Source organism: Sylvia atricapilla, chromosome 5, assembly GCF_009819655.1.
Source record: "Sylvia atricapilla isolate bSylAtr1 chromosome 5, bSylAtr1.pri, whole genome shotgun sequence".
In the NCBI taxonomy this organism is placed as follows: Eukaryota; Metazoa; Chordata; class Aves; order Passeriformes; family Sylviidae; genus Sylvia; species Sylvia atricapilla.
Genome location: NC_089144.1, coordinates 9406518 through 9426437, shown reverse-complemented (window position 1 = coordinate 9426437; position 19920 = coordinate 9406518). Strand labels below are relative to the sequence as shown.

General features: G+C 36.9%; 1 protein-coding gene across 1 annotated transcript in view; it reads right to left on the bottom strand.

Annotated features, from left to right (window-relative positions):
• Positions 1-328: 328 nt before the first annotated feature.
• The window catches only part of LRRK2 (leucine rich repeat kinase 2), a 62956-nt gene continuing 43364 nt past the window's right edge, over positions 329-19920 (bottom strand). Inside the window, exons 32-51 of the mRNA XM_066318628.1 lie at positions 19493-19694; positions 18801-18889; positions 18038-18225; positions 16918-17072; positions 15860-16006; positions 15515-15706; positions 14611-14757; positions 14169-14269; positions 13807-13997; positions 12999-13159; positions 12087-12257; positions 10642-10742; positions 9980-10174; positions 8805-8998; positions 8442-8514; positions 7447-7631; positions 6519-6671; positions 5584-5792; positions 2475-2549; positions 329-587 (exon numbers count right to left, since the gene is read on the bottom strand). Coding sequence (XP_066174725.1) covers positions 466-587; positions 2475-2549; positions 5584-5792; positions 6519-6671; positions 7447-7631; positions 8442-8514; positions 8805-8998; positions 9980-10174; positions 10642-10742; positions 12087-12257; positions 12999-13159; positions 13807-13997; positions 14169-14269; positions 14611-14757; positions 15515-15706; positions 15860-16006; positions 16918-17072; positions 18038-18225; positions 18801-18889; positions 19493-19694 — 3051 coding nt within the window. The 3' untranslated portion in view covers positions 329-465. The remainder of the gene's footprint in view (positions 588-2474; positions 2550-5583; positions 5793-6518; positions 6672-7446; positions 7632-8441; positions 8515-8804; positions 8999-9979; positions 10175-10641; positions 10743-12086; positions 12258-12998; positions 13160-13806; positions 13998-14168; positions 14270-14610; positions 14758-15514; positions 15707-15859; positions 16007-16917; positions 17073-18037; positions 18226-18800; positions 18890-19492; positions 19695-19920) is intronic.

The following is a 19920-nucleotide window of genomic DNA, read 5'->3' as shown; positions in this document are numbered from 1 at the left end:
TTTTCATATGGCCATGTGCTCTGACATTACTAAACCATGAATCATAGGAGCAAACTGCAGTAAACACACAGAGGCTTAAATTCTGCTTCTTATTAGAGTGTAAACTCAGTAGAGATAATGAAGTAAATCAGAGCCATTTATAGTCTCCTGGCTTATTCCCAGTTTAACTTGGATCAAAAACTGGATGAACAACGTTATACTGAAGTTGAGCCATAGTTGCAGAGAGCAGAACTTCACAGGTAAACAACAGATGCATTATACCATTTTAGAATCAGAAATTCTCAACAGTTTTCTGTTCTTTCAAATATTACAAATAACTTCTTTCTCCTTGGTATCCTGTGAACACTCTCACAGTAATTTTCTTCCTGCTTTAGGTTAAAACAACAGGAAGAAGTAGTTGTAAATATTGCACAGCATGTTAGGATGGAAGACTAGGAAAACAAATGGCACTTGCAGGGTGACTTTTCAGTCCAAAGAAAAGTTCTTCATTTTTTCTGCTAATTCCTGTCTAATTTCTATGTGTTTTTTCAGGTTTTGCACTTCATGGGGCAGGTTAATGTCCCACACTGACACGCAGGATTGTAACTCTGGAGAAAAAAAAAGAAAATTTGAAAACTGCAACAGAGATGAGTTATTGCATAATTAGCAATTATTTTGCTTATCTGGTTGTTCTCAATTACTCATAAATTTACTCAATGAAGCATGATCTTTAGGACCCAGAAGACAAGTTCCATGACACTTCCTGTGTGAGGTGATGCAGTTATGGGTTACAAGATGTTTGCACTTGCACAATGATTTGGATTCTCGCTCCTAAATTTAGAGTACCCCATTTACAAATACCTGAAAAACCATTTCTGGTGCCTGTGGGCCTTAAGGTCCTGCCCTGATCTACAGCTAATGCTAATACTGAGGTGCCTGCTAAAGTTTCATCTCTATCTTTCCAAGCAGATTTACCCTAAATGCCTCTGAGACTCAAACCCCATTCACGGTAAAATAAAAACTGACTTCAAACACTAGTGAATATACTGAGAAGAGGTAACTTCTTCAGTCTCCATTCATGCAAACAACTTTTTGTTCAATAAGAATTCACACTGGTTTTGGTAGAATAGGGATAATTGAGAACACTTATATGACTGGAGGCTTACAAACTAAGGCCCCAAGGCTTCTGCAGTCTCTGATTCTTCTCTGTAGTTAATGTCACTCTTATATAAAAATGCTAACAAGCCAATAAATGTTCCTATGGTTACAGGAATTGGGCTATATCACAATGTAAATCCAATGCTCTAAAGTTTGACTCATTTCAAGCAGCTCATCGACACTTGCCCTTCTTAACTTTATACTATCATTATTACATTTCTAGGAGTCACTGAAACTGAGATAGATAAAGGTGAAGAAGGGCATTGATCAGAGCATCAACTTTAACTGTTCTTAGAAAAATCTAAAGATGCAGATTTTCTCTCTTCCAGCACTTTGCTATTCTAATTGTCAGGAAGCTTTTACAGATGTCTGACTGAAATCTCTCTTGCTGTAACAGAAATTGTTAGTGCTTATCCTACCCACAGGGAATATGCAGAAGTCTTTATTCTCTTGTTCTTCATTTACATATTTGAAGCCTATTACCATGTCCTCTCTAAGCTTTATTTATATTAATCAATTTAACTCCCTACAACATTTCCTCACAGGTGGCATTTGTCTTCTCTGGACTATGCCTAATAGTCCAGCTCATTCAGCAATAAATGGTTAGGCTCCTCCAGCAGAGGCCATATTAGCACTCAGCAGAGTGTAAGAATTAGCTCATGTCTTACAGGCACCCTTTCATGGTGTGAGAGTGGTGTCTGCCTCATCTGCACCCACGTGACGTGGCTGATTCATGACCAGCCTCTGATCAATTCTGACCTTTTTCTGCAGCACTGCTGTTTAATCTGATCGTTTCCTCATGCTGGGACAGTGGATCATTCCAAACTGAATAAAAGCTCTTGCATTTGTCCTTACAGAATTGTACCCTGCTTCCTTCCAGACCATTAGTTCTATTTGTCAGGGTCACTCTGAGCTCTAATCCTGTCCTCCAGTGAGCTTGTCTTAGCTGTGAATTGTCTGCAAATCTGAAAAGTACATTCACTATTCTTTCATCCACATCATTCATGAAAACACTGGGGATTCCTGACCTAGCACAGACACATCTGGAAATCCATTTGATACATTCTCCAACTAGACAATGACATTTACTCTCCAAATACAGTTTCCCAACCAGTTGTATTGTATCCTTCAAACAGCAGCTTCCTCAGATCCATTTTTGGAAGTTACTTTCAGTTTGTATGAGCCCAGATATGCAAAAGAAAACAAAAACTACTTAATAGTAGTGTTTTAACAAAATTATATCTAATGATGATCAACTCTTCCCTCTCAGTGAGTAGTCAAGCACAATAGTGTCTCCTCCACTAATAATACAAGTTAATAGAATGCAATTCAGATACCTTTGTGATATTTGTTGTCTTCGGTGTCACTTTTATAGCAATATCCCAAAACAAGGACCACATTCTTGAGGCTCCCTTTTTCAAAGAAATAAAATATCAAATCTTAATTTTAATGTGAATTTTGTAATATAAAGACAGAAAGAGTAGATGACATCAAGGCACTAAGAGGACAGAAAGCAGAGTTCAATCAACCAGACCCTTTATTCAGAATCATGAACCATGAAAAACCCAGACATGAAGACAATATAGTTCCCATCTCCATTTAATGTCAGGGTTTATCAGGGTTCCAAGGCATAAGCACAGGATCAGCAGACCTGCCTGCTGAACAAGCCCAGGAACAAAGCCCCTATTATACAGCACAGGCAGAGGTGGTAGAGTCACAGGAAACAGATGTCACAGCAAAGGACAGGCTGCAAGTGAAGTCCCAGTGCACAGCAAAGTGTACCAGTTCAGTAATGAAAAAAACCAAACAAAGCAAAGATGACAAAAAAACTGAGTAAAAACTAGAAGTCTTAAATTTATGATGCTATATGGGTGGGAAGTAGAATAGGGGATAGATCATAAAAAGGTACCTACTGAATAATGCAAAAAAAGGCCTGGAAGACAAGAGTGGTTGGATCACAAAAGGATAAACAGAACGTGCCAGTGTTTCAATATCAACTTCCTACTTATTTCCAACAAGACATGTCTATAAATGTCTTGCAAAGATATTTTGCAGACTGCCCAAGACCCAGCCTATGTCCCTGGGTCAGGAGCAGGCCAGGGAAGGAAGGAAGGAACAGCCCCCACTGTGCAGACACCCCACTGTGCTCACCCCGCTCCATCCACGGAGCCTTGCACTCCAGGGCCAAGGTGAGGAGGGGAGCAGTGTCTGGGGCACAAATAGACTGGAGTGTGTCTTATCTCTGAAAGCTGCACTAGGGAAGTTTTTTAACATCCTCTGGGACCTCTGCAAGGTAGAGAGGTTTTTCCTGCCCCAAGGAGGTCAGCACAATATTCTCTGAGAGTGATGTCAATCTGGTTATAGTAGATGAGGGATGGTGGGAACCATACACATCCTCCATACTCAGATTTTTCATAAATTTTATTTTTTTGTATAACCACTCCTATCCATACTCCTTACATAAGTAACAGTAATTACAAAAAGAAACATTAATTATAATGTTTCTTATTTAGATCTAGGTCTTGTCTTACTATATAGAAATCTAAATTTGCCCTTGCAAAATAAACTACAGATTTACAACTAAATTATTCTACATGGTAAGTGTCATGCCTATTGAACATCAATGTGTTAGGTGACAGAATTGGAAAACGACATTGCATTTCCATATTCATATATGAAATACAGATAAAATTAATTTCTCAAAGTCTGGCAATCTCTTTATTTCCTGAAATATTTACCTATGTTTGACATTATATGTTTTAACCTTAAATGAAACTAGTTCACACAAAACTATTTCCCTTTATCTTCTCTTATTTCATATAAGCAATGTGGTACTGTTGAAAAGCTGCTCAGAAGCCTCAGTGCCATTTTCAGAGATTCCAGTAGAAACAAAGTCTTTAAATCTAGGACAAAAACCCCAGCTCTTATAAATAATTGGTGCAAAAAGATGATCAAAAGAAAAAAATACACATCAAACTGCATATATCAATCTTATTTGCTGTTCTTGATATTTGTGCAAATGCATGTAAACTCCTGATTATTAATTTTTCTATAAATAAAATTTTGATTAAAAAATATTTAGGTGACTAGGCCTCAAGGTTTTTTTAAATCACACTATTCCACACAATGTATTTCCCCTATCAATGACAGTAGCAAGGGAAAAATTACTACATTTTCATAGTAATTATTCTTTACAAAATGCTAAAAATAAAATGTCTCTTTATAATAGTAACACTGTAGCTATCAGGACTAGATGGAATGATAATGCTGTGCTCTGAACAGACCCTAACACTTGCTGTTTCAGGCAAAGGCAAGTCAGAGGAAGGTGAGGTATGTTTGCCCATACAACGTTGTCAGCATTATGACCTGAGTGGAATCTATGGGTTCTTCTGGTGCCAGAAAGGAAGAAACAGCCCACAGAATAAGTTCCTGATGGTAAGGAGAAAACATCCACAGCCTGCAACTGTGATATTTGCTAGCAGAATTACAGTGTGTTGCTGAATTCACAACAGCTTCAGTGCTTGGTTTGTGTTTTGGTGGTTTTTTTTTTTTTTTTTTTTTTTTTTTTTTTTTTTTTTTTTTTGACAGCAAACACACATTAAATAACACTGATAATAACAAAATGCAGTGGAAAGTGATGGGAATCCTCATGTCATGCCACGAAGTAGTTTTTGAAGTAATGTGTATTTTGAATGTATTCACCACAGCAGTACTACAAACTTGAGTTGATATGGTCTTTACTACTTTTGGGAAGATGCAGGACAATGTAGAGGTGAAGGAAGTTTCAACAGCCAAGGAGTGTCCATTCCCCATCTGCATTCCTGTGGCTGTTCATGGTCACCAGAGAAACCCCACAACTCCTGCCTGCCTACAGCAGCTCCAAACAACTCTCCCTGATGACAGCAGCAGCACATCTGCACAAGTCCACACCTCCAGGTGTGCAGCACTTTCCCAGCTCTGCTGTGATCTACCTGTGACCCAAATCTAAAAGAACCATTCCTGAATGAGGATGGGAGAAGAAAACTAGGCAATAAGCAATGAAAGAAAAATTATTAAAATCCAACATGGTCCACAGAGAGAGAAGCCAGAAGTGTAACACTTGAGATGGAGAAAGAACACAGGCAGACACATGTAAAAGAAGATGTCTCACATGACAGAGCATGGTGAGAGCTGTGCTGAAGCACAGCACAGGGATGCAGTGAAGGTGAGGGGTTCATGTGCAGATCAGTGACAGGTCAGGGAAGAGCTGCTGCTTTATGTGGGCACAGGTACTCAGTTTACACCCTAGAGTCTGACACTGATGGAAAATGACAGCCGTGGAGTAGAATGAATGACCAAATCCTGGATAACACTAATCTGTTCCTGGAACACTATAACAAGCGGTACAGAGAAAACCTAAACTTAGCAATGACTTCGAAGTACTCATCCCTTGAAGGTTTTACTCACCCAGCTGAGCTGTTATCATGACTCGAACAGAATCACAGAACTTGTCTATAACTCGCACAGGACGACGGGTTGACAAATCAAGAAGCAAGATATGTCCTCCTCCTGTCCCTATCCACAGTGCAGTATTTTTCTGCAGACAAATGGTCTTCACTCTTCCAGAATAAGCCAGTTTATGTTTTGATTCCTTATTTAATTTTTCCACTTTGTTCCTACAAGTATGGAAAGAATTTGCATTCGAATTTGATGGCACTCTATTCCACAGCTACTAAAACAACACTCTGAATACCAGACGTTTAAGCAATCATTCACCAAGTCAAATCACAAAATTCTCAAGCAAACAAACTGGGATGAAAAATTATTGGGCTCCAAAGAACCATCTGGTCTGCTTCAGAAGAGCTTTAAATAGAAGGCAGGAACACTTCTCAGTTCTCCCTCAGTCTGCAGGAGGTTAATGTCACAGCAATGTGGGAAGAGCACACCTACACCTGCTCCTAAACTCACCATAAAAAAGAAATGGATTTGGCACGTTAAGGCAGAGGAACAATTTAAATGGAAATGAAAAGTTGTTGCAGTTAACAAAAATCCGTTTTCCTACTGAATTTGTGCACTAAAAAGTCATTCTTGCTCAGGGGATGCAGGAAGTAGCTGGATTATCCTTAGTACCCAAAGCACAGCAAAAGGTTTTCTTCTTTCTTGAGCTAAATGAGTCTTCTTGACATCCCAGAGAAATTGGGAAATACAGTAAGGGTCTTTAAAAAGTGAGATTCTGCATGGAATATTCTGAAGTTCTGGGCCAAAAGGATAGGAAATCCACACTTGCCAACCAACTGGGCAAATTCCCCTACTTCTGGCAGGTTAGGGTACCATGCTAGAGAAGGCGATCTGATATACAGCTTCCTATCCACCAGGCCAACAATCTGAAATAAAACACTTACTTAAGAAAATGTGCACAGTCAATTAATTCAGAAAGTTTTTCTGTCTTCTTGTCCCAGATTTCCACAAAATGGCTGTTTTTCTTTGCCAAGTAGATGGATTTGTCTATTGCTATTGAAATAATGTTTGCATCACTATAAGCATTATGACAGAACCTAGAAGAGAGAACAACTCCAGTTAGATACACAGAAAATAGTAGAAAAACTTGACTACTATGAGTGGGATTATTTTCCCTCTGACTCTTGCAGAATCATTCAGCCTTAAAATCAAACTAGGCTAAGATACAACTGAAAGGCTTTGCTTTAATCTTTCTACAGTTCAACATAAATTCTCACAGTAACAGAGTTAGGCTGATGACACCCTTGGAGGCACATTAATGCTCAAAGTCTATTAATAAATCTTTCTCATCAAACACTGATTTCCCTGCTCAAGAAAAACACCCCTTAACTTCAGAGTAGGATTTGCCCATGTGAGAATTACATCAAACACTCCCAAACCCTCAGTCAACAATTTCTAAATAGTGAGAAGTCAGCAATCTGATGTGGTTAAATATATATAGGGCAAATTTATGCATATGTATCATACTGACAAACATGGAAGGACAAATACTATGATAAATATGTATGTGTAGTTCTAAATAAAGTAAACAGGGCCTGGACTAGGCCAACTGGAGAAGAAAACTGATCAGTTGCATAGATACTGACTTCTTTATGGAGAAAAAATTTACTTCCTTGTTTAAAAGCAGCAAGAAATACTTTCAACATTACTCACTGATACTCCATCTGCATTATGGAAAGGAAAGAAGAGAAAAGAAACAAGCAAACTCAAAGAATGAGCTCTAGAACAAGACATTAGATCAAAGTACTGTCAGAAATCTTTAATGAAAACAAATGAGCCCAGTATCATCACTTATAAAAATCAAAAACTCACAGTTGACTTGTCTTTGTTTCAATGAGCTTTTGAACAGAGAAGTCACTGGTTAAGGCAATGATTTTTGTTCCACAGCCTCCCCAGATGACATTTTTTTCAGATAAGCATGAGGATTCATTTAAGCACATCAGGGGTGTGCTAACATTTCCTATAGTCAATATCTTCAAAGGTGTAGCACCCTTACACTGCAAGAAAAAATACACTCTGCATTAGAAACAAGGAGGATGCAGACACTCCGAATCTTGTTAAAACAAGGCCACACAGCCTGCTGAATTAAATGTACACATCTAGATTTTCTGATGATTCAGAACATTCCCATAACATTACTGACTGAAGAGCACCATATTCCCATTACACATGTCCCATAGGAGACAGCCTGTGAGCAGGAACAGGCCAGAGCAGGGACTGACACTTTCTGCAACCCCTGGCACAATGAGGAACTGGTTGGGAAGATACATCCATGTCTTGAAGACATCCTACACTACACCATATTCTAATTCTGAAATGCACTGCAACTTCATAACTGCTCTAAATGGATATGGTCAGGAACTAAACACTTAGGTGCCAGCTGATACAAACAGCTTCCAGCACTTCCTCATCTGTTCTGTGAGCAGAATGCTGATCTACAAAAAACCTAAACAATGTCTTATTTTTGAACATAGCTGCTTTACAAAAACTTACTAGATGAGAGAAAAAAGGATCTATTACAGCCATAAATAAAGGAGATTAAAACTGTTAGAATATCCTTAAAAACAACAAATAATGTCAGTCTCTAGCCAGTTTGCCAGGCCTTTCAAAGGAATTTTCCACCTCTTAACTCTTTTGTTTAAAGCAATTATTGTAAAATGTACAGTTCCTCTCAGACTGCAGCAGAAAATTAATTTTAGTTTTAAAGGAGCAATTAAAAATAAGTGGCATGAAATAAAGCTACTCTTGGTAGCTGCTTTAGATACTATTGATAACACTGTAGAGCAGACAGCAAAGAACAAGTCTACCTTTACTGCTCTGTCTTCAAAAACTGCCAGTCTGCCATCAGCTGTGCCTACCAAGAAGAAATTCTTCTGTTTGCTGAAATAAAATAAAATAATTAATTCTAGAAATGCCTTAATCAGGCAGGAAGAAAAACTAAAATGAGAAGTCTCTAGTATTTCAAGTATTCAATTAAACACTAAAAGCAAACACAACCCTTGTGATCATGAATGTAGTTCCCAGTTGCACTGGGTGCAAAATGAAGTGAAACAGGCAAAATAAGCAGGTGTCAGAACAAATTGCAGAGTGTACAGATGTCATTTTCTGAACACATCAGTTTAGCAGTATTTTCAAAATGTAACTCAAAAACATTTCAAATTAATTTTTACCTTTGCTTTGAAAGAGAATTAGAGTATAAACAAGTGATAGAATCGGACATTTTCTGCAGACGATGCCTTCTTGTTTCATCTTCTGTGTTAACTGCCCACAGAGAACCAGACTGGGTCCCTGCTACAATCCAGTTTTCTTTCTCAGTAGGAAGGGTCACTAAGGCCAAGCTTATAATTTTACTGTCTGCAATATCCTGAGTCAGAAAAGAAAAACAACTTGGTCATGATTTCAGTAACAGTAAATGCTAGTAAATTACTGATGATAAAAACATAGCACAGTCTTTGTGGACTCCCTTGGCCTAACTTCCCTTTTAAGAAATCTAATTCCCTATTAGCAGAGTACATCATCAACAGGGCCACCTATTTTCAAAGTGTACTCAAACAGTACACAGGAAAATCTCTCAGCTGAATGCTGACAAAAATATATTCTTTTTATTCTAACCAAGGTTTCAAAGCCATCAGAGAACTAAACAAATACAACTATTGTAATACTAATTGCTACCAATGAAAGTATTGGCTTAATATTTCTTTTTCTCATTTTATTTTTAGAAAAACAACCCATATAATTTATACCAGAGGTACCACTTCAGATGCATCATGGTCAACAGATGGCAGATGGAAATAGAACTGAAATAACTTTGATGATGAATCATGCTTAGTTCTGGCACACGTGTTCATCACAGCACATCAGTCCTGGGTAAAACCTTTCCCCTTTGCTGATGGGATGGAATTGAGATGTCCCAAAATCAAATGAAAAGAGCTGGAGGGCATCACTAAAGTGGCACAAGTAGATGGCATTTATGGGAAGTGAGAAGCTATTAAGATACAACCTTGATTGTTAAAAAGAGGTAAAGATATGAAGGTCTACCCAACTATTAAGTCCTTTCTGTAGTCTCCATGCTAGAAATAGTTTCCATCTCAGTAGAAGAAAGTAATCCAGTAGTGGAAAGACAATATTATGAGAAAGTTCAGGCTAGACAGCAGAAAGAGAGTAAAAACCAACTGCTTTTCTACTTCATTTCATGGATACAGTGATGACTCATTTACAAGCAATCTTTGTCCTCTCAAAGCTTAGCTTTCCAGAAGTAATATCCTGCTGTAAAAATGCAATTAATTTTTCTGAAATACATCTGTCTGCCAGAAAAAATAGAATAAATGTCAACTTTCCCACATACCTCACAAGTATGTCCATCTGTGTTTAGGTTAACAAATGAAAGTTGTGCCTTCTCTGTGTTCCCATTGCCTATCCAGACTCCTGCCTTCTTGCAGCTTTGATTGGCAGCCACCATGCACTCTGCTGTAGATGTGCTGGGTATGGAGACAGACCTCATCAAACAGATAAGCTCTGCAGAATTCAGGATCTCATAAACCTAGAAAGAAAGCCACAGCATGCCCATGGTGACAACAATGGCTTGGACAGCAATAAATAACAAGCATCTGATAACATTTTTTAGATATGGACCCGGTATCTCAGCAGGCCTGGTCCTTTGTACTGCCACAGAACAGTGTGTAACTGCACTGATACTATTTAACAAACTCCTTTTTTGCATAGCTCTGGTAAAAACCAAGAAGTAACCTGAATTGTGTTTCACTACAATTGCTACACAGCAATACAGGGGAAAATAATGAGCTAGAACATGTGGTTGGTAGATTCCAATGGAACAATTTATTCTGGATAGCAAGAGCAGGCAATATTTCATGGCAGTTTCCATTCCAGAAAAGAACAACAGGAAGAAACCTGTGCTTCTCATTAACTTAATGCCTGATTCCTTTTCAGAAACCACAACTTTTTACTGCCATCTATCACAAAAAATCAAATAAATAAACTAAGCAATACCTGGCAAGATGTTGGTCGTTCCTGAGGGTTTTCCTTCAAACACTTTTTAATTAAATTCTCAACTTCAGGCCAGGGGGAACACCCATATTCTTTGACAGGATCTAGAAGGTAAAATTACATGACTTATTAACCAGCATTTACCATAGTTCTAACTAACCTTCTTATTTTTAGAATTCATCTAATGTCTTACTGAGCTGCACTAAAAAAATATCACATTCTTAGTTAAAATGTCAGCATGAACAGCTTGGAATTGCTCATCTGCCATTATATGCTGGAGCATGAAATGCTAGAACTAGAGTCCTTTTAATTAATAGCAGTTAAAGCAAATTAAAGATTTTGCTTTATCTTTTTCTTTGATGTCCCTGTGCCTGGGACTGAATTGCAGATACACGAGGGTTGTGTTTCCATTAATGCTGACCATTCAAGGGTATGTCACTCCAGTTAACAGTCTTTCAAATTCCTATAAATGCTGTTTTCCAGATTTATTCTTCTGAGTATATGGAATACAGATAAAGTTCCAATAAAAGATACAGCAAATAAATAACTCCATATAGCATTTACAAGATATGGAAGTTTAAATTCCCACTCAGTGCTTGAAATATGTATCTTAGGACTATAGCTGCTAAACTCTGAGAAAAAAAAATCATTCATGATGGTGCCTGTATTGCTTTTCCTTTTATTTCATCATAATCCACAGGAAATATTCCAGCTCTACCTCAGACAGAGGTAACATTAGTGATAAATACCTGCAAATGAATATATTCAGTGCAGCAAAAGACAGGCACTGTTTGCTTGAGAGATCAGCCAGCCCCTCTTTTACTGGAAATACAGAAATGATGAGCATAGGTGGAAGAAACTGTACTATTTCCAGAAACTAATACTTTGATTAATCCACAGAGCTTATAATACAGTCAATACAGCTGCATTTAAGAGATACTTAGTCATCAGTTCCTGGGATATCCTCTTCAGGAAGGGGGCAGAAACTGTCTGAGGTTAGAACTGTTCTCCTTAGGAAGGAGAAAATCAAAATGGAGAAGCTATGCCACACTGAGTGATGCTGCTCTTTCCCAAATGGAGCAAAACATTCCTTACAGAATGTTTTGTGAGTATACCCACTATTGCTGGGCAATAAATAGGAGCACCAGACATTAAGCCTGTAGTGCTATAAAAATTCAACAGCTCTCAACACTTTGGCAGAAGTTGCCCAAGTTACATTGCCCTGAGTTATATTGTCCAAATGATTACATCATGTCCAGCCTGACAGCCTGCTTAATCTTCCTTCCAGCAGCCAATAATTATGCATTGTAATGCCAAAGGAACATGAAGAATGTTATATTTTTCTAAGTCTCCTTCTATGATCACTGTTAGATACAACATAACTCATAAGATATGGTATTTCTGGAAGAGGCAGGACAAATGCTAAAACTTTTAGAAACAAGGCATACCTGGTAATTTTCCTTGTATTGCTAATTCATCAAATTCATTTGGAAACTTCAAGCCTTCCATTATTCTTCCTCCTCCTGTTAAAATGTCATAAAGCAGCAAGCCAAATGAATACACATCAGCTTGCTGATTGTAAATAACATTTCCTCTGGCAACCTCTGGTGCTCGAAATCCTGCAAATAAATCATTCCTTAATAAGCATGCTTCATATCAAGATAAACCAAGTTTGTTCTTTAAAAAGTAAACAATTATTGATAAAAATAACACAGGAAGTGCAAAGAAAAACATCAAACTATTTCTGAGCTGGCAATAGTCCAAAAATATCAGCAGTAAGTATAAAGGAAGGGAATAGTACATAAGTTACAGAGTTCCTGCCCATTTTAATATAAAATAATTATTTTATGAATGCTGAAAATCAAGGGCAAACCTGCAGTCTTTATTGAAGGTCTAACATTTAACACTTGAGGTGTGGCTCTCAAGCACAATCTAAAGGAAACTTTTCAAAGTGGTTGAATTGTTCAGTGCTTTAGAATGGATGCTAATAGGTTCTCTCTAAAGCTGGGGGACAGTGAAGATATTTATTGCCCTTAAAAAAATTAAGATTTATGTATGCATTACTGGAAATTAAAACAAAAGATTTTAGCAGCATAATTTCAGAATCACGGTAACCATATGAAAACAAGACAATGAAAATTTATTATGAATGCATGTAATTTAATTTCTTCTTTTTAATCCTTTAATATACTCCTTGATTCTTCTAAAAGGTGTTAAAACATGAAAAGGAGGAAAGGCCAAAAGGTATAATTAGGACTACTTTTTGACTACAGATTTGAGTTACTTCTTACAGACTACATGAAAAATACATTAGCTATTTTTGGACGTAATGGACTTTAAATCAAATCATATCTCCATACCTGGTGTGCCTTCAGAGGTTTTTATTCCCATTCTGCAGCAATACTGGGAAATGCCATAGTCAGCTATTTTTGCAATAACAGCTGAATTGGGGTATAAGGTAAAGAGCAACACATTGTGAGGCTTTAAATCACGGTAGATGATCATTGCTGAATGCAGGTACCTAGAAATCAAAAAATACTTACTGGAAGTATTCATAAGTTTGGGATGGATCTGTATACACACACTAAGTGCTTTATTCCCACAACAGTAAATTGTGCTTTCAAACATGAAATATTGTGTTAAAAATGTCAAATATCACCAGCATGACACAGCCTTTCTGGATAATGACTTTAGAATTGTTCTGAAATACTACTTTACTGTTTACATTGCAGTATTTCAGTTCCAAGTTTCATCTGAAGATCAGTGATAGGTTGAAAAATGCATCTTAGAATATTATGCCTTACCCTCTTGCAGGTTCTATCATTTTAAAGTTACACTGCAATGAAGTGAGGTGATTCATGGACTTCCAGAACTTGAAAAATGCATTAAATTAATTTCTTTGATATTTCAGTAAAAATCAACAGCCACATGGAAATTGCACCCAGAGTCTTGCAATTTCTCTATTCATATGAACATCACTAGTTAGCAGGAAAAAAACAGGTAATGAAAGTACGTGTTACATATCAGCCAATCAACCATAAAAATCAATCATCTGTCTGAGCAGGAAACACTCTGCTTGAGATGTGAGAGAACAGAAGCTTTTCATTTGCAGTATATCATCACTGAAGCTATATCCTGTTTTTACAGCAATGCAGAAGTCACATTTACCTTAAGCCATCTGCTACATGCAGAGCTATCCTGTGCTGAAGTGTTCTAGTTAAACTTGCATTGTCTTGCTGAAGCAAACGATCAAGAGATCCTTTGAGGGCCAATTCCATCACCAGCATCCGGGGACGGATTGCAGCAGCCAGCAAAGACACTAAACTGGGGTGGTGGAGGTGACAAAGCACTGCAAGCTCCTGTAAATTGCAAAATCAGATGAAATAGTGCAAATAGCATAATCTTTACATCTGAAGTAAACTGAGGAATGTTTTGGAGTGAGGACTTGCAATTTACTTAAACTTTTAAAACTCTTTGCTGGGGTTGGTATTCCAAGAGCAGCACTACAGAAAAAAGGCAGTATTTCTTACTTGTCTTAGGAGCCTGAGGGAAGTATGTTTATTGAAAATCTTTACAGCAACCTCTTCACCACCATAGGATGCACGGTACACAGATCCAAACCCACCATCACCTTTGGAACAATAAAATTGAAGAGTATTACAAAAAAAGGGATAACAACCATTCCTCAAAAATAATAGCTGAAAGGGTTTGGTTTTAAAATATGTGGATCATCTACTGTGTTAAAATTCAGGATCAGTAAACTGAACAAATAAAAACCAGTGTCCTAGTGCACAAGTGAATGGAAAATTCAAAACTCAATAACCTGAAACTCAGAATACCTTAAAATAATGCATTTCTCAGAAAAGAAACCTCTAAAATGCTTTTCATATGTTACAGAACTGACTTCAACAGGTTTGTTTACGTAATCTCTGTAAACAAAAAAACCCCAACACCCTACAAAATAATGCTTACCCAAGAGAAATTCAGGAGCCTCATCAAATTCCAGGTCATCGTTGTTCAACATAATATTTCTTGGCAAATCAGCCAGTATCAGATCAGGAGCAATCTGAGCAATTGGAATGGTCTGTCTTGGTTGATCTGGATTTACCAAAAGGTCACCTAAGAAAAACAAAAGAGAAAATGAAAAAAAAAAAAAAAAATAGAAGGGTAGGCATCATTGAAAAAGCACTGAAAGGCATGAGGATCTCTGAGAATGAGTAAGATCAATGTACCTAAAATTAGATTGATATATGTGCTTACATATATATATATGTGTATATATATGTGTGTGTATATATATATATATATGCATGCACACAGACATACATACTAATTAAGTTTGCCATTCAAGTTCTTGGCTCTTACATGCTTAAGTATTTTCAAGCTTCTATAAATGTACCAATCAAATGTGAAAAAAATTGCTGCTATGTAACACCACAAAACTAACCAAGAGATCATTTTCCTGTCTGTAAAAAGAAAGAATGCTGTTATTATGTAGAATGCCATATTGAATGAATATTGTCTTTTAAATTACTGTGCTATGTGATCCAACCAAGAGATCAAGTATTAGTTTTACTATCTGTTAGATTCAGTTCCAAGATTGAAGTTGCATTATCAGTATTCTTTCCATTACTACCATTTTTATATAACTGCACAGAGTAGATGCAATCTGTCTCATATTCTATGCTTACATATAATAGACAGCTCTTACATAAAAAAAGGCAAGTTGGTTTTGACTTACACTGTAATTTTTTCTTATGGAAATGATACATTTTAAGATAACATGAAGTACCCAAATGTTATAAAGCAGATGTTGCACAGTATTTGTGTAGATACAAATGTACCTCTATATACCTCAAATGACATTAATATATACCTTCTTCAGCCTTCCTAAGCAAGTCATCAAGTAGTATTTTCTGGTGTTCTTCACCATCTTGAAAGCTGTACAGAGCCCATTTCTTCAACAGTGTTTCCCCTTCACCACACACATCTATTTCCAACAAACCTGGAAACCACTCTTCCATAAGAGAATCTATGTGATCCACAACCTGCCCCAAAAGGATGCACCCTTTAAGAAACAAAAACAGGGAAATTACACACCCAATCTGCCATGCTTTTAATTGCAAAGATAAACTCTATATTCCAAAGGCAAAAGCACAACAAACCAAAATGCCAAGCTGCAATCAAACTGGAGCAAAATTCAGGCTCAGGAATAATTAACCTTTTCTGCAAGAAGGTGCTGTAATTTTCAAAAAACTGTCTGGGTTGTTGTCAAATACTGCTGATTCCACTAGACAGTAAGCTTCAGGAGACCAGTTCAAGTAGATGCCTTGCCTCCAGTACATTCTATTAGGACGAAGAGCTCGCTCTAAAAAACACAAAATTAGATTAGAAGTCTGATCTCCAATATGAATGTCAATTTTAAAACGTTCAGAATAATTCATGGTACGTTGAATATATAATTATGACTGTAGGGTTATGCTTAACAAATTAACAAACAAAGTAAAGGCTACAACCTTGCAGGCAGCATAGCCCTACAAAAACTAAATATATGTCAACTTGTGTTCAGTTTCTAGAAGGCATACCCACAAACTGTAAATATTTAATCAGATGGTAAGTCACGCAGCAGGTAGGCATTACAGAAATGCTTAGGTACATTCAGGTTCATGCAGAGAATCTCTCAGGCAAAATATGAAAAAAAGCTGTGATTTAAATTTTTCCTGTCACACACTCATAAAACAGCAGGATGCAACTGGAATTTGATGCTCAGAAGAAACTCGAATGCCAGTACATCAGTACAAGTGATATTTGTAGAGTATCAGCATGTGAAAGCATGGAATTCTTGGGAAAAAAGTAAAGATATATCCTCTCTTTCTGATAAAAGCAAAACTTTGAGACTTAAATAAAGGCAGAATTAATGAACCTGAAGAAAAGAAGTTTGTTTTTCTGTGTGGAAGACATTCTCCTTCCTGTATTCTTTGTGGAAGCAAATAGAAATATTGCATAAACATACTAATTTCCTCTATCTCTAGCATGTGAAGGAGAGAAATGGACCACTCACAATCTGTTTTCTTTTGCACACCACTCTGAAGACTGGGCACTATCTGTCCCTGGATACTTCTAAGTTACAAAAATGACCAGTGTCTTTTTCTTACATTTGTGAAGTGTTCAGAATTTAGCTAAAGCAAAACAGTGTTGGTATCTAAAGCTTTAACACTTGGTGTGTTGGCATTCAAGGCAAACTTGCACACTATTCCTTTTGAAGATAAAAATTTGTACCTCTTCCTGACAGCATGTAAGGTGATATCTCAAGCAACCTGTTGATCAGCCTGGACCAAAATCCCATAGGAAAGTATGGCATCTCGTAAAGCCTGATGATAATTTCTGAATTTTCACAGTGGGGAAGCTCTATAACAGGTCTGTGATCAGACAAGCTGAAAGAATAAAAATATTAAGACAGTATTTGATGATGTATATCAGTATATCTGATCTGATGACATATATTTATTTATCGTGTAAAATACATTATTTAGCATGTAAAATGCATTATTTATGCATTATGCATATATGCATTATGCATATATTTATGCATAATGGTCAGAGATCTAACAGATAGTGTGTTTATTCTACCTGTTTGTGTCAAAGTGAACTTCTGACTGTAATTTAAACCCAACAGCACCTCTGTAATGGATCATCAGATGTTTAATGCAAGTATGAGAAAAATCTGAGACATACATAAGGCTGGTATGTCATTCAGATAAAATCTTCCTACCCCAGGGCTTTGAAGGACATAAAAATCCTAATCAGTGCAGCCATGCAACACTCTCTCCATTTGGCAATGTAAACTACTAAAATGTAAATTACTAAACACATTAAAGAAATCTGTAACTGACGCAGAGAAACTGAGTTATTTGCCTCAGGTAAAACAAAAAAAACCTACATTCAAAGTCATAACACTTTTTTTTGTCACCACATGTAGTATCTACACTTTTGGAAGGAGATACTGCCTCTGAGTAACTTATCTGTGGTTCTCACTTCATGCAAATAGATTATGGAAGTGTTTTGTTATCTTTTATATTGCAATAAATATCTGTAATGCTCGCACACTGCTATGTGAAGCTAAATTATAACCTTGCTGTAGTCTTCAAGCATGGTAACTGTAAAAGAAGTACTATCCTCATAAAGTATTCTATCATTTACAGTTTCCATTTAGCTACCATGTTGATACAACATAAGCTTTATCTGCTACAAGATCAGCTTAACATGTCTCTTCTGAAAGCATTTCCTAAAATGTAATACACAAAGAATATGTACATCATGCTTTCATGTACCAAATTGCTCTGATGATCATTGAAACTCTCTCTATGGCTGTCATTTGTGAGTTTAACTCCTTGCTTACCTGCTTGGGATAAGTAGTTGGTCCTCTCCTAATGGCAAAGCAATCTGAAACTTTTCCAGAAGTTTAAAGTATTGTGACATATAGATTTTAGGGAACTTGCTCTTCTTCAAAAGGAATTTTTCCACATCTGAACGCTTCACAATTCCCTTAGGGTATTTAGAAGAGCCTTCCACTTTCACCATCAGAATCTTTTAAAAGAAGTGAAACAATTTCAGGTGTACATTCATCATTAGATGAAAGCTTCAGGTTAGAAAATCTATGAAAATCTAGAAAATATATATGTAATAAATTCTGAGAGTGTTTCTAGATCAAGATTTCAATGATGGTCTCACTTTGGCAGTCAGTCTGCTGCTCTCCCATTCCAACTCAATGACCACACACTTTTCTCTCCCATCTGTACCTAGCATTCTTCCCTTCTTACAGCCTTTAGCCCAAAGTTCCTGCTTTCATCCCAATCTGTGGCAACGTACTGCAGGATTACCTTGCATCTATGAGGTTTTTCTGTTCTACATGTATTCTTGTGTCCATTGTAGTTTAAATGATTTTAGACATAACAATGTAAGAACAAACAAGCAATGACACCGTCAGCTGTCCAGAACACAACAGAAACAGAAAGAACCTGGTAAAAAAATGTGGGCCTTGAGAAAATTCTAGATCATGAAGCAATAAAGAAATGGTGAAGAAGGAACACTGATGGGTTACAGTGGCTTTAGACAAGGGAAAATGTACCATAAATGTATACATAAGAAGTAATCAGTCTGACCTGTGCCATGATTTTACACAGCCACTTTGGATCTACAAAATACAGATCTCTTAGCTGTAGTGCTGGGTCTTGGAAATGAAGGAGAACACCTGCACAAAGAATACTGTATTAGCAATACGTTGCTCAAGATCAATATTAAGCAAAGTAAGCACTCAGCTCTGGGCTGTTTTTATTATATGACTTGAAATAAACAAATGGAGTAATAAATACAGCTATGTTTATGTCAGTATCTCAGAACAGTAGAATGCAAGCATGGCTTGCTCAGCTTTACCCTTCTTTTCAGACTTTTTGTTAGATTTTTAATCTGACTTGCTTTTTTGCTAAGCTCAGTGTAGTTTATTAAATAATCTTAGAAGTCAGTCCTGCATTGAGATAAGCTGCTACATGTGTTCCTCTAACCACTATTTGAGCTACCAGAGCAATTGCATCTTTGTTCAGAACTGTGCTGCCAAACCAGCAGTAGAATGTTTTCAAGGAGAGGTAAGAGAGAGCAAGAGATACAAACTGTTACAGTACTGATCCTTCAAGCCATGGAATTTCCTTCCTAACAACGTGGTTTAACAAACTAATGTTACCCAAGCTTAGACACTACAGCTCATCATTTTGTGGCAACCTTGTAAAAGACTTAAAAACCTGCACAGATCCGTCAGCTGCAGATTTACAACAAACACACATTGAAGAGAATATTTTACCTGATTCATTCAGAAAGTGAATTGCATGAGGCAGTTCATTTTCATCCAGCTGTAACTGGCCTTCTTGTACCAGTTCCAGCAAGCGTTTCTGATCAATTACAGGAAATTCCACTGGGACGTTTTTACGTTCCAGCAAAATTCTCTTTTCCAGCTCCAGGTAGCTGTCAGGAATTAGCTGACCAACCACTGGTTGATCTCTGATCTGTAAAATTAGGAATAATAATCTTAAAGGTATTAATTTATTCATGTGAAATGCAGAAAACAAAAGATATAAAGTGTACATCCACTCAGTAGTAGCAGAAAGGAACAAGAACACTCATTTATTGACTAACATGGCTTCTGGAAGGTAGATGCAAGTAATTATTCTTTCAGAATTATAATATCTTTCTATAAATAAATTCTCAGAGAAGCAAATATTTCCATATTAC